We start from the raw sequence: 12699 nt of genomic DNA on the forward strand, positions 1-12699 counted from the left end.
GACCAATGGAAAAGAAGAGAATCCAGAAAGAGATCCAAATACATATAGAAACAGAGTAAATAAAAGTGGCATTTCAAGTCACTGAAAGGGTAGCTAGCTATAATCTCTCTCCTTATACCAGGATAAATTCCAGGTGGATCAAATATTTATACAGTTTAAAAAACTAAATGAAGCCTCAAAAAGTACTAGAAGAAACCATGGGAGAATTCTTTGATAAACTTTCAGTGAGGAAGCAACTATGATTCAAATCTCAGAAGCCATTAAAGAAAAGTTTGATACATTTGATCTCATAAAAACAAACAAAAAAATTCACAAGACAAGAATTACCATAAACAAAGTCAAGAGACAGATGGCAAACTGGTTAAAATATCTGTAACTCTTAGCACAGCCAAAAGGCTAATTTCCCTACTTTATACAAAACCTACACGAACTAGTAAGAAAAAGACAGACACAACAGAAAAATAGATAAAGGTTATGAACAGACAGGTCAAATAATAAAAACTTAGATAAATAAAAAGATGTTCAAATCAACCATAAAAAGAATGTAAATTAACGTAAAGTAACTTGAATTATCCAAGTAAAATAAACAGAGAAAATACTGAAGTTGTCAAGGATCTCATTTTACTTGGATCCACAATCAGTGCCCAAGGAAGCTGCAGTCAAGAAAGTAAACAATGACCAAAGTCACAAAACAATATGTGCATTGTTTAATGAGAAACTAGCCTCTTCTGTAAAACTTCATCTAAAGTATGATTAAAAAGAAATATTAAAAAAATTATATTAAAAGAAATTAAACAACGTATTGCATTGGACAAATCTGCTACAAAAGACCTCTTCAAGTGTTAAAAAGCAAAGATGTCATCTTGAGGGCTAAGGTGTGCCTGACCCAAGCTATGGTATTTTCAATCACCACATATGCATGCGAAAGCTGGACAATGAATAAGGAAGACCGAAGAAAAATTGATGCCTTTGAATTATGGTGTTAGAGAAGAATACTGAATATACCACGGATTTCCAGAAGAACAAACAAATCAAATCTGTCTTGGAAGAATACAGCCAGAATAATCCTTAGAAGTGAGGATGGCGAGACTTCCTCTTAGGTATTTTTGGACATGTTATCAGGAGGGACTAGTCCCTGGAGAAGAACATCAAGCCTGGTAAAATAGAGGGTCAGTAAAAAAGAGGAAGACCCTCAACAAGATGGACTGATGCAGTGGCTGCAGAAATGGGCTCAAACACAGCAACGACTGTGAGGATGGCGCAGGACCAAGCAGTGTTTTGATCTGTTGTACGCAGGGTCGCTGTGAGTCGGAACCGACTCGATCACACCTAACAACAACTTGAATTAATGTAAATTAACGTGAAAGAAAACCAGACTAATAATATGTACACACTATTAGTATCTCCAGGTTTTCAGATTATAGTTCAATTTCTATTTCTTCTTAATACCTTTATGTGTTAACTGAAGTTTTTATAATACATATGTTACTTTGATCCTAAAAGTGTTATTCTAATTAAAAAACTATTTATAGTGAATAATTTTAATATGTGTGTATTCCAAAATACTAACAGTGGTTATCTCTGGGTAAAAATAATCTGGATAATTCTTGTTTTATTCTTTGTGATTTTCTGCATTTTCCAAATGGTACAATTATGATGAAACTTTTTTTAAGGTTATTAAAAAATAAATTACAAGGTGTGCACTGTTTGCGTAAAATACAGTAATCACCTAACAAGCAGACAGTCAAGAGGCAGCCATTTCTCTGTGCAAGAGGGTTGAACTTAAACTTAAAAATAGCCCCCAAAGTCTTAAAAGCTTGCAAGCGGCCATCTAAGATGCATTTATTGATCCCAACCACTTGGAATAAAGGAGAATGAAGAACACCAAAGACACAAGGAAAGTATTAGCCCAGAAACAGAAAAGGCCACATAAACCAGAGACTTCATCAGCCTGAGACCAGAAGAACTAGATGGTGCCGGACTACGACCAATGACCGCCCTGACAGGGAACACAACAGAGAGTCCCTGATGGAGCAGGAGAAAGGTGAGGTACAGAACTCAAATTCTAGTAAGAAGACCAGACTTAATTGTCTGAGGCTAGAGGAACCCCGGAAAGCATGGCCCTGGATTCTCTATCAGCCCAGAACTAAAACAATTTCCAAGGCCAACTCTTCAGACAGGATTGGACTGAACTGTGGGACATAAAGTGATTCTCGTGGGGAGTGTGCCTCTTAGCTCAAGAAGATACAAGAGACTAAACAGGCAGCTTCTATCCAGAGGTGAGATGGGAAGGCGGAGAGGGTTAGCAGTTGGTTGAATGGACATGGGGAATCGGGTGGAAAGGAGTGTGCTGTCACAGTATGGGGAGAGCAATTAGGGTCACATAATAATGTCTGTATGAATTTTTGTATGGGAGACTAACTTGAAATGTAAACTTCATTTAAACTACCACAATTAAAAATAAAAAATAAAAAAAAAGGCCCCCAAACCATTTTGGACATGAAACTGCAGGCATGTTGCTTAGATTCTCTGAGCTTTGGTTTCTCCACATCTAAAGAGGAGGTAATAGTATCTACTTAATAGGGTTACTGTGTAACTTAAGTAAGTTCTAGCACTGTGCCTAGTGTGTAATACATACTCAATTAACATGCATTTTGTTATTTAAAAGAAAAAAAAATTGCAAATTGGCTATACTAATAAAACTCTTTTTTCAGTTATCTGAACAGCAAAGATCAAAAAGTTCGATAATACCCTGTATTAAAAAGGGTGTGGGAAACAGGTCTTCTGTAATATTGCTGCTTTGATTGTTCTTTGGTACATCCTCTAGGGAGGGGAGACAACAATATCTATCAAAATTATAAATGCACATACCTTGCAGCCCAGAAGTCCACTGCCAAAATTTGATCCCACAGGTACACTTACACAAATACAAAATAATTTATATAAAAAGTTATTCACTGCATCACTGCTAAGATTAGAAATAATCTAAATGTCCATTGGCAGGGGAAAGGTTAAATAACTTGTCCATTCTGCAGCCATGAAAAAGGATGGGGAGGCTTTTTCATGGTTGAAAATGGAATGGTCTTCAATTTACATATAGTTAAATAAAGGAAGATGTTAACATATCAAGTGCTAACATTTGTGTTTAAAAAAATAATAATGAGGGGAACGTATTTGTTATTGCTTGTTTAGCCATAGACTGTTTCTGGAAGGATGCCAAGAAAGTAATAATAAGGAAGAGATAAAACTTTTTCCTGTATACCTTTGTGGATCTTTTGGATAGTGAACTATGTAAATACATTGCTGTTGTTGTTGTTAGGTACCTTCAAGTCGGTTCCAATAGTAACAAATATACACAATATAAGTTTAAAAACAAAAACTTTTAAATGGCCTTCTTGTTCAAACTGCTACACAATTTTCACTAGGGAATGTTGGGTATCTAATATATATTTGTTGCTCTAGGGCCAGCTTTAGGCCAGCAAACCAACAGACTACAGGCCAAGCCAACTCAAAGGCTGTTTTTGTAAATAAAGCCTTATGTGAACACAGCCATGCTCATTTGTTAATGTGTTGTCTGTGGCTGCGTTCCCACTACTGCAGCAGAGTTGAGAAGCTGCAACGGAAAACATCTGGCCCTTTAAGAAAAAAAAGCAGCCAAACCCTGTTCTAGGGCAATTAAAATAATTTAAATATCTAATGGTGTTTAATGGTTTTCCAGATATTCATCTTTTATGTGGTACGCAGATTGCTCAAATACTCATGACTATTAATTAAGGAGAATTTAATCTCCCAGTGATTTTAAAGTAGCACTGCTAAATAAAATCAAATAATAATATACTTGAGTAAGGCTGATACCAACATGATTAAAGAAAATTATTTCTCTAAAGGTAATACATCCATTTTCTAGAAAATGAACCCTAAATGTATTCTAGGGTTGTGCAGAAAATAAATTTAAGTTAAAAATTTATTTTAAGAAAAAATTATTTGTTGCTTCCTAACTACACAATGAGTAAATGTAAAAGTTTAAATTAGATTTGTTCCAGTTAGCATCATCTAAATCTCTGCCTTTTGGTAAAGTTACTGAGTGTAAAAGGTGCAGTGCTCATCATGACAGAGGCAGTCAGAAACTCTCCCTCCACAACACAGAGCCAGCTGGACGTGTTTGTTTCAAACAGACGAGTGGCAAACGCTTCTAAAACAAAAAACAAGGTACTCCAAAGTGAGCTCATTACTGCAAAGTCAGACAGGAAGCCACAAGCACTGAGCTAAGCTTTGGGAAGGCCACGTGGAGCCTGGGAAGCAACAGATTGGAAGTCAGCTCCTGACTTGGCCACACAACAGCTGCTGTGGCCCCAGCAGCTTCAAACTTAAGTCTCCTCATGTAGTACATATGGCACATCAAGCCAAGCTCTACCCCCCCCCAAAACACCCCATGGTCCTTGCTACTTATAGAAAAGTCTATGGAGAAAGTACCACCATGGACCACAACAGAGTCTCTTATACTAATAAGGGAGAACAGCCTTGCAGGGAAGGGCCTTCATTACACATCCACTGAAGAGTTCTATGGACAAACGACAGCCAAATCCCATCAGGCTACCAAGGCCCTGACCTAAGCATATGCCCACAGAGACAGGGCAAATACTAATGATCTTCAAAACTGATTTAACAACCATGCTTAAGAAAAAAATTCTACAAAAAAAAAAAAAAAAATCATAATAGTTTTTAGGTTATATGTTGTTGTCCTTGGGTGCCATCAAATTGATTTCAACGCACAGCAACCTCATGTAACAGCGTAGAGCTGCACCATGGGGTTTTCTTGGCTGTAATCTTCTTGGAAGCAGATCACCAGGTCTTTCTCCCACAGAGCCTCTGGTAGGTTCCAACTGTTAATCTTCCAGTTAGCAGCCAAGTGTTTAACCACTGAACAACCAGGACTCCTTTATGCTATGTAATAGTTTTCAAGTTACATTCTACAGAGCTTCAGAAGTTCTGCGACTGTGTGTTTTTTTAAATGGGATTATTCAAAACATGCACATTCAAATGTGTTCCATCCCAAATACTAAGACAATAGTGCCCACCACTACACATAATCTTGTTCTGCTAGCTTAAACTCAATATTACGCTATCCTCAGATCAAAACTTTTCCTCCCATCTCCGGTTAATCAAAGTGACTACACAGAATGAGGTTTAGAAAAAGTCACCCCTGCAATGGCCACATGCATCAAGCTTGTCTCACTGTTGTATAATCAAAAAGAGAAAAGTGAATGAGCCACTGAAGTGCTCCAAGTTGGCAACTGTCACTCACAACCTGACTTGATGTCAGACTTCACAGGAACGTGTCCGCCATTCACATTTCTGACCTTAAAAGTGAAGATCAAATATTCTGAACTTTCAAAACTACTGCTTTTACCTGTTATACATTTCGAAGTTCTGTGAAAGATTCCATTAGAAAAAGGGGTTCTAATGCTGAAAAAGTTAGAAAACCACTGACCTAAAGTATACTAAGATCATGAGTACTGTTTGAGACCATTCATGTAACCCTGAATTCCCAGAGGCTACTACGGACACCTATTCAAAAAGAAAAGAAACTCCTCCAGCCTAAGGAGTGTATGCCATGTGTGTATCCTGGTGGTGGTGGTGAGGTTGGTCAGCCAGCTAGACAATGACATTATATTTCAAAACCAAAAAAATTTTTTGTGGTGCTTTAAGTGAAAGTTTACAATTCAAGTTAGCTTCTCATACAAACATTTATACACATTGTTACGTGACCCTAGTTGGTCTCTCTACGCTGTGACAGCACACTCCTCCTTTCCATCCTGGACTTCCAGTGTCCATTCAACCAGCTCCTGTCCCTTTCTGCCTTCTCATCTCACCTCTAGACAGGAGCTGCCCATGGAGTCTCATGTGTCTACCTGAGCTAAGAAGCACACTCTTCATGAGTATCATTTTATGTCTTACAGTCCAGTCTACTCTTTGTCTGAAGAGTTGACCACGGGAATAGTTTTAGTTCTAGGTTAACAGACAGTCTGGGGGCCATGTCTTCCAGGGTCCCTCCAGTCTCAGTCAAACCATTAAGTCTAGTCTCTTTACTAGAATTTGAGTTCTGCACCCCACTTTTCTCCTGCTCCATCAAGGACTCTCTATTGTGTTCCCTGTCAGGGCAGTCATTGGTGGTAGCCCGGCACCATCTAGTTCTGGTCTCAGGCTGATGAAGTCTCTGGTTTATGTGGCCCTTTCTGTCTCGTGGGCTAATTATTTTCTTTGCATCTTCAGTGATCTTCATTCTCCTTTGCTCCAGGTGGGTTGGAACCAATTGATGCATCTTAGATGGCCGCTTGCTAACTTTTAAGACCCCCGACTCCACCCACCAAAGTGGGATGCAGAACACTTTCTTGATAAACTTTGTTATGCCAACTGACCTAGATGTCACCTGAAACCATGGACCCTAGACCCCCGCCCCTGCTACTCTGTCCTTCGAAGAGTTTGGTTGTATTCAGGAAACTTCTTAGCTTTTGGTTTAGTCCAGTTGTGCTGACTTCCTCTGTAGTGTGTGTTGTCCTTCCCTTCACCCAAGATAATTCTTGTCTACTATCTAGTTAGTGAATACCCTTCTCCCTCCCTCCCCACCCTCGTAACCATCAAAGAATGTTTTCTTCTGTGTTGAAACCTTTTCTTGAGTTCTTATAATAGTGGTCTTATACAATATTTGACCTTTTGCGACTGACTAAATTCACTCAGCATAATGCCTTCCAGATTCATCCACGTTATGAGATGTTTCACGGATTCATCATTGTTCTTTATCATTGTGTAGTATTCCACTGTGTGAATATACCACAATTTGTTCATCCATTTGTCTGCTGATGGGCACCTAGGTTGCTTCCATCTGTTTGCTAAATAACAGTGCTGCAATGAACATGGGTGTGCATATATTTATTCGTGTGATGGCTCTTATTTCTCTAGGGTATATTCCAAGGAATGGGATTGCTGGATTGTATGGTACTTCTATTTCTAGCTTTTTAAGGAAGTGTCAAATTGATTTCCAAAGTGGTTGTACCATTTTATATTCCCACCAACAGCGTATAAGTGTTTCAGTCTCTCCACAACCTCTCCAACATTTATTATTTTGTTGTTTTTTGGATTAATGCTAGCCTTGTTGGGGTGAGATGGTATCTCATTGTAGTTTTCATTTGCATTTCTCTAATGGCTAATGATCATGAACACTTCCTCATGTGTCTGTTGGCTGGCTGAATATCTTCTTTGGTGAAGTGCCTGCTCATATCCTTTGCCCATTTTTTTAACTGGGTTATTTGTCTTTTCGTTGTTGAAGTTTTGCAGTATTTTGTAGATTTCAGAGATTAGACCCTGATTGGATTTGTCAGAGCCAAAAAAATTTTTCCCAGTCTGTAGGTTGTCTTATTACTCTTTTGGTGAAGTCTTTTGATGAGCCTAAGTGTTTGATTTTTAGAAGCTCCCAGTTATTTAGTTTCTCTTCTGGTATTTGTGCATTGTTACTTATGTCGAAACCAAATTTTGTTTTATTTAATTGTAAATATGGTTCCCCAGAACCAAGGCAGCATAGGGGAAAGAACACTTGACTGGGAGTTCTGGGTTCAAATCATAACTTGATAACCTATTTAATGGTTCTACAACCATGGGCAAGTCATTAATATCTCCATGATTTTGTTTTCCCACCTATAAAATGGGAAAAATAAATGACTTCGGACAGTCTTACTTAGGGTGAAATGATATTTGTGAAAATACTCCAGAAACTTTAAATCACTACTCAACTATACATAGTCACTACTATTCATAAAAAGAGCATTACTGTGGCACATCTATACCACAGAATACTACTCAGCAATAAAAAGGAATGAACTATGAAGACATGGAACAACTTGGATGAACCCCAAGGAAATTATGCTGAGTGAAAAAAGCTACTCTCAATAAGATATACACTGCACAATTCCATCTATGTAACAACCATGAAATTACAGAGGTGTAGAACAGATTAGTGGTTGCCAGAGGTTAGGGATGACAGGGAGGGGATGAGTGTGGTTATAAAGGGGTAACACGTGGGAGTCTTGTTGTGATGGTACAGTTGAGTATCTTGATTGTGGCGGTGGTTATACAAGGCCACTCAAGTGACAAAACTGCATATACACATACACACACACAAATGAGTACACGTATAACTGGTGAAATTTGAATAAACTCTATGGATTGTGCCAATGTCAATTCTTGGTTTTGATTCTGTATTGTGGTTGTGTGGGATGTTGGCATGAGGAGGTGTAGGGGAGGAAATTCACGGGACTTCTCTGTACATTTCTTTCAATCTCTGGTCCTTCCGAAAGTTGACAGAACTATGGCAAAGCCTCAATATTTCAAAAAATCAAAGGAAATGAGATTATTGAGCATAAGGAAGACAAAATCAAAGATCAGAGGCATAATAAATCTAGCTGTATATTAAGTCAAGGTCCAAAACAGAATTTCAAAATTGATGCCATGCCGACCTACAGCGTGATAAGGGCAAGCAAATAAAATGTTAACATGAAAGCCAGGCCGAGGAGGTTTGGCCTTTTTCGTGGACAACCCCTACTCTCCAACCACGACAGAGGTAGGCCCCAGGCAGTCCTTTTGTTCAATGTGACCCTACCCATACTCCGAGCCTCTACCACCACCAGACCAGATAACTAGACCAAAGGTGGGCATTTGACCAATACTGAGCCTAATTTCCCCCACTGCCCACAGGGGATTGATCCAAAGGCTAACATTTGACCCAAATCAGGTTGGAATTCCTTCCCCAGAAACTTAGAGAGTTAGGACTGAGATTCCAATTTCAGCCTGGGGAGTCACAGCTTCTGACTGACTGCTAAACTAAAGTTGGCAGTTCAAACCTACCCAGCAGCTCTGAGGAAGAAAGGCCTGGCGAGCTGTTTCTGTAACTACTACAGCCAAGAAAGCCCTATGGAGCAGTTCTACTCTATAACACATGGGGTCACCATGAATCAGAATCGACTCCATGGCAACAGGTTTGATTTGTTTTTGTTAGTCTCTTGAATACAAAGGCATAAATTTAAGGGGGGCAGGGACATGGATGACCACTTTGCATTTTCCAATAAAACAGGCCTGTAGCAAAAAGAACCAAGTGGACTCCCAGGAGATGCAGGAAAAGAGGTAGACTAAGCCCCCTCAAGATGGAATTCAAGGCCTTTGAGCCTGACTGCACCCTGGCCCCTGGGTTCCAGGACCCAGTCTATTTTCCCAACAGTATTTGTACTAGCCTCCCAAAAAATCCCAACCAATATAACCATGGCTTAATTTAAAAAGTCAGGTTTCCTCAACTATACCACGCTGGGCAGCTGCCAAGAACCCAGGGTACTTGTGACAGCTCCAGAGTCAGCCAGACAGCAGCTACCTCCCCTAGAACTGCAAGTAGAAAAAGATGGCCAGAGGAAAGCAGGTGCTGGCCAGGGATGGTCTCTACAAGCAGGTAGGGAGGGGCCCACCCTACAGGCACAGTCCAGAGATAGATGTGACAGATACAAATGTCAGGAAAACAAATTTCTTTAGGCCATAAGAAAATTTACCTCGAAGAAAAGGTGTGGATCCATAGGAAGAAGATTAAACTGCTATTCTAGAGATTTGGGTCCCTGCTATTCAACTCCTCACTGTGTGACCACAGGTAAGGCCCTTCCCAGTTATGGGTCCCACCTGCCTCAAGCAGAATATGAGAGGTTTAGACTCAGCGATCCCTCAAGTCCCCTCATATTCTATTAAAGAACTATTTACACCATCCTGGAATTCGGAGGAAGACAAACCAGGTAGCAAAGCTCAGTCTGCTGCCAACAATACTGCTTATCTGGGGCTATTGATTTGTCATTTTTGGTGGCCTCAAACTATACCATATTTTTATGCAAATAACGTGTGTTACTTGCATAAAAATACAGTAGTCTCTCAAAATTTCCTCTAAGGACCAGTTTATACTTAAGCCTGTCTCTTGGCAGCTCTGCCTACCTGAATCATGAAGTCATTTTCCTCCTGGACCTCACAGATGCAGCGGACCACCTCAAAATCATAACGGTCATCCCCATCAAGTTCCTCATCTGGGTTGGTGGTCACATCAACGTCTTGGCCATACTCCTCATCACTCCAAAGAAAGCTCTCGGAAGAGGACTCACTCAGATTATCCTCCTCTGGGAGGAAAGGGAAAACAACAGTCACTATCTTAAATTACAATTATAAAATAAAAACATCCTGGACTGTCAGAGTAGAAAATGACCTTACAGACCCACTCCTCTGAATTTTCACAGAGCTGGGAAATGGAGACTCCAATCAGTTTCTCGGCCCTGTCATCTAATAACAGCCCAAACAACATAGGCTGCCTAGCAATGACCTCAACTCCATTTCCTCATTCTACTGAAAGTGAAGCCCAAGGTAAGCGTCTGCTCATGGTCACAGGGCTCACTGGCAGAGCAGCTACAGCTCCCCATGACCCACACAGATCACCCTTAATGACTCAAACGTGTCTGTCAACCTCGCCCCATCCAGCCAGGACCTGGCTTATCATCAGCCTGTATCCAAAGACACCTTTAAAACTCTGTAGAGAGTGGGGAAGGAGGAGGAGGCAGGGATAATCAGAACCAGAATCACTAAGATTGTGCCTGATTAGAGACAATCACAGCTAACCTTCACTGAGCACTTACTCTGTACCAGACACTGTTCTAAGTACTTTCCATATATGTATTAATTCCTTTTAAACTCACAATCACCTTATAAGTTGCTGGAGAAAGTGAAGTTTCAGGGATGACTCAGATTTCCCCCTAAACAATCAGATTAGATGCAGAGGCCATCAACAAGGAATGGAGGGACAGATGTGCATGTGGGGGGGTGCAAATAATGGATCTGGTTATTCGCTGGCTTAGAGGTACCTCAAGAGACATTCCACTAAGACCAAAGAGAAGTTCAGGGAAGGCACAGCTAATGGCCTTTATCTTATTTGATGTACTTCTTATTTTAAAAATACAACAGATCACACTTTGCAGAGGGCCTGAGAAGTAGATTACAGTAACAACATAAATCCAGTCTTCTCAGACTACAGTTTGGTGCAAATGGTAAGACCAGCAGAGAGCCTCCTTACCAGATACTTTTCCTTTTCCTTTGTGGTTTCCAGATTCTGAGCCATGGAGAGGCGGGCTCATGTGGACCCCAGGCTTGTGTGAGGTCCCACACCTGGTAATAGCAAATGTCTTGGGTGGGGAAGGTTCCTGGGAAGTGTCACTGACCTCCTCACTGCAGGGGCATTCTGGAAGAACAGAATCAGGAAGGAATGAGCAACCCCAGACATCATCAGGGCATCCCAGAATCAATCCCATCCAATCAACAGCCCTGCTGCTCAAATAGCTCAAAGGCTCGGCGGCAATTCAAGCACAAAAGGGTTTGCAGACCAGATTCAGGGTTTAGTAATCTCAGCTACCTTAAAGGACTTCAAAACCAAATGCTTCCTCCTCACTATCACCCCTCTTCTTTTTTCTGATAAGACTTTTTTTCTGTCAGAAAGTATGTTGAGAATAAGATGTTGGTATTCCTTTGACTCCCAAGGTTGGGACACCAATTTTATTAAAAATCAACCTTTTTGTGGGGGGCTAGACATACAAATCCCTCAAGAAGTGAACCCTTTCTGGAAAGGGTTCAGAGATGTAGGTTTAAGAGTCATTCATCTGCATATTCTCTCCCACTTTGATGCTTTCATGTGCACTGCCTTGTAACAACGCACACTGGCCAATGCCAGGGAGGGGTTTTATAAATGCCAACCAGGCCTTGAAACACCCAGGGTATATGGGCTCCTCCCTGCCAGAGCCCATGCTAGGAACAGCCTATAAGCAGGGGCGCCTCCTCCCCTCAGTGCAGGCTCTGGGGCCAGGAATGGGAGAAAGCAACTCCTCCCCACCCTTGGTAAGGAAATCCAAATGAAACACCTTCTCAGGGGGAAAATTACCAGGCTTGGCTTTCTTTTTCTTTTTCTTTTTTTTCTTTGGCTTCACTTTCACAAACTCTTTGAATTTCTTCTCTTTATTCTTTTCCTTGTCTTTTGCAGCTAGAATTAAGCACAAATTTAAGTGTTAGCATTTTAACATTTCATCTTCAACGCTAGAGTGTATATTCTTTCCTTAAGTGATTAAGCACATCCAATATGAAGAACCAAAACAGGCAGTGCCAATCCACCTTCACTTAGCCTTTAGGATCAGGGGTCTGCAAACTCGGGGCCACCCCCTATTATTAGAAATAGGTTTTACTGAAATGCAACCACTCATTTGTTACAGATTCTCTATATCTGCTTTCAAGCTTCAACAGCAGAGTTGAGTAGTTGTGAAAGAAACCATATGGCCCTAAAAGCCAAAAATATTTACAATCTGGCCCTTTACAGAAGAAGTTTGTGGACACTCTACTTTAGATCACTGCTCCTAAACCCTGGCTACATACTGGAATCACCTAGCGAGTTTTTCAAAAAGCTAATGCCTGGTCACACTCCCAGAGATTCTGATTTAACTGGTTTAGGGTGTAGCCCTGAGAATTATGTGGGATATAATCAAAAGCAAAAATCTGTGAGTGATTGGAGTTCCAGAACAGGGGGAAAAAACAGAAAACACAGAGAGGATCATTGAAGAACTGCTGACAGAAAACTTCCCCAATATCATGAAA

General features: G+C 40.4%; 1 protein-coding gene across 4 annotated transcripts in view; it reads right to left on the bottom strand.

Moving 5' to 3' along the window:
* The window catches only part of PHF20 (PHD finger protein 20), a 139011-nt gene that overhangs the window by 18012 nt on the left and 108300 nt on the right, over positions 1–12699 (bottom strand). For all 4 annotated transcript variants that reach the window (XM_023724969.1, XM_004370388.2, XM_023724981.1 and 1 more), the window contains 3 exons: positions 11996–12094; positions 11138–11302; positions 10015–10193 (listed from right to left, as the gene is read on the bottom strand). In XM_023724969.1, the coding sequence (XP_023580737.1) occupies positions 10015–10193; positions 11138–11302; positions 11996–12094 (443 nt within the window). The remainder of the gene's footprint in view (positions 1–10014; positions 10194–11137; positions 11303–11995; positions 12095–12699) is intronic.

This window comes from Trichechus manatus, unplaced genomic scaffold, assembly GCF_000243295.1.
Source record: "Trichechus manatus latirostris isolate Lorelei unplaced genomic scaffold, TriManLat1.0 scaffold00008, whole genome shotgun sequence".
NCBI classification, from domain to species: domain Eukaryota; kingdom Metazoa; phylum Chordata; class Mammalia; order Sirenia; family Trichechidae; genus Trichechus; species Trichechus manatus.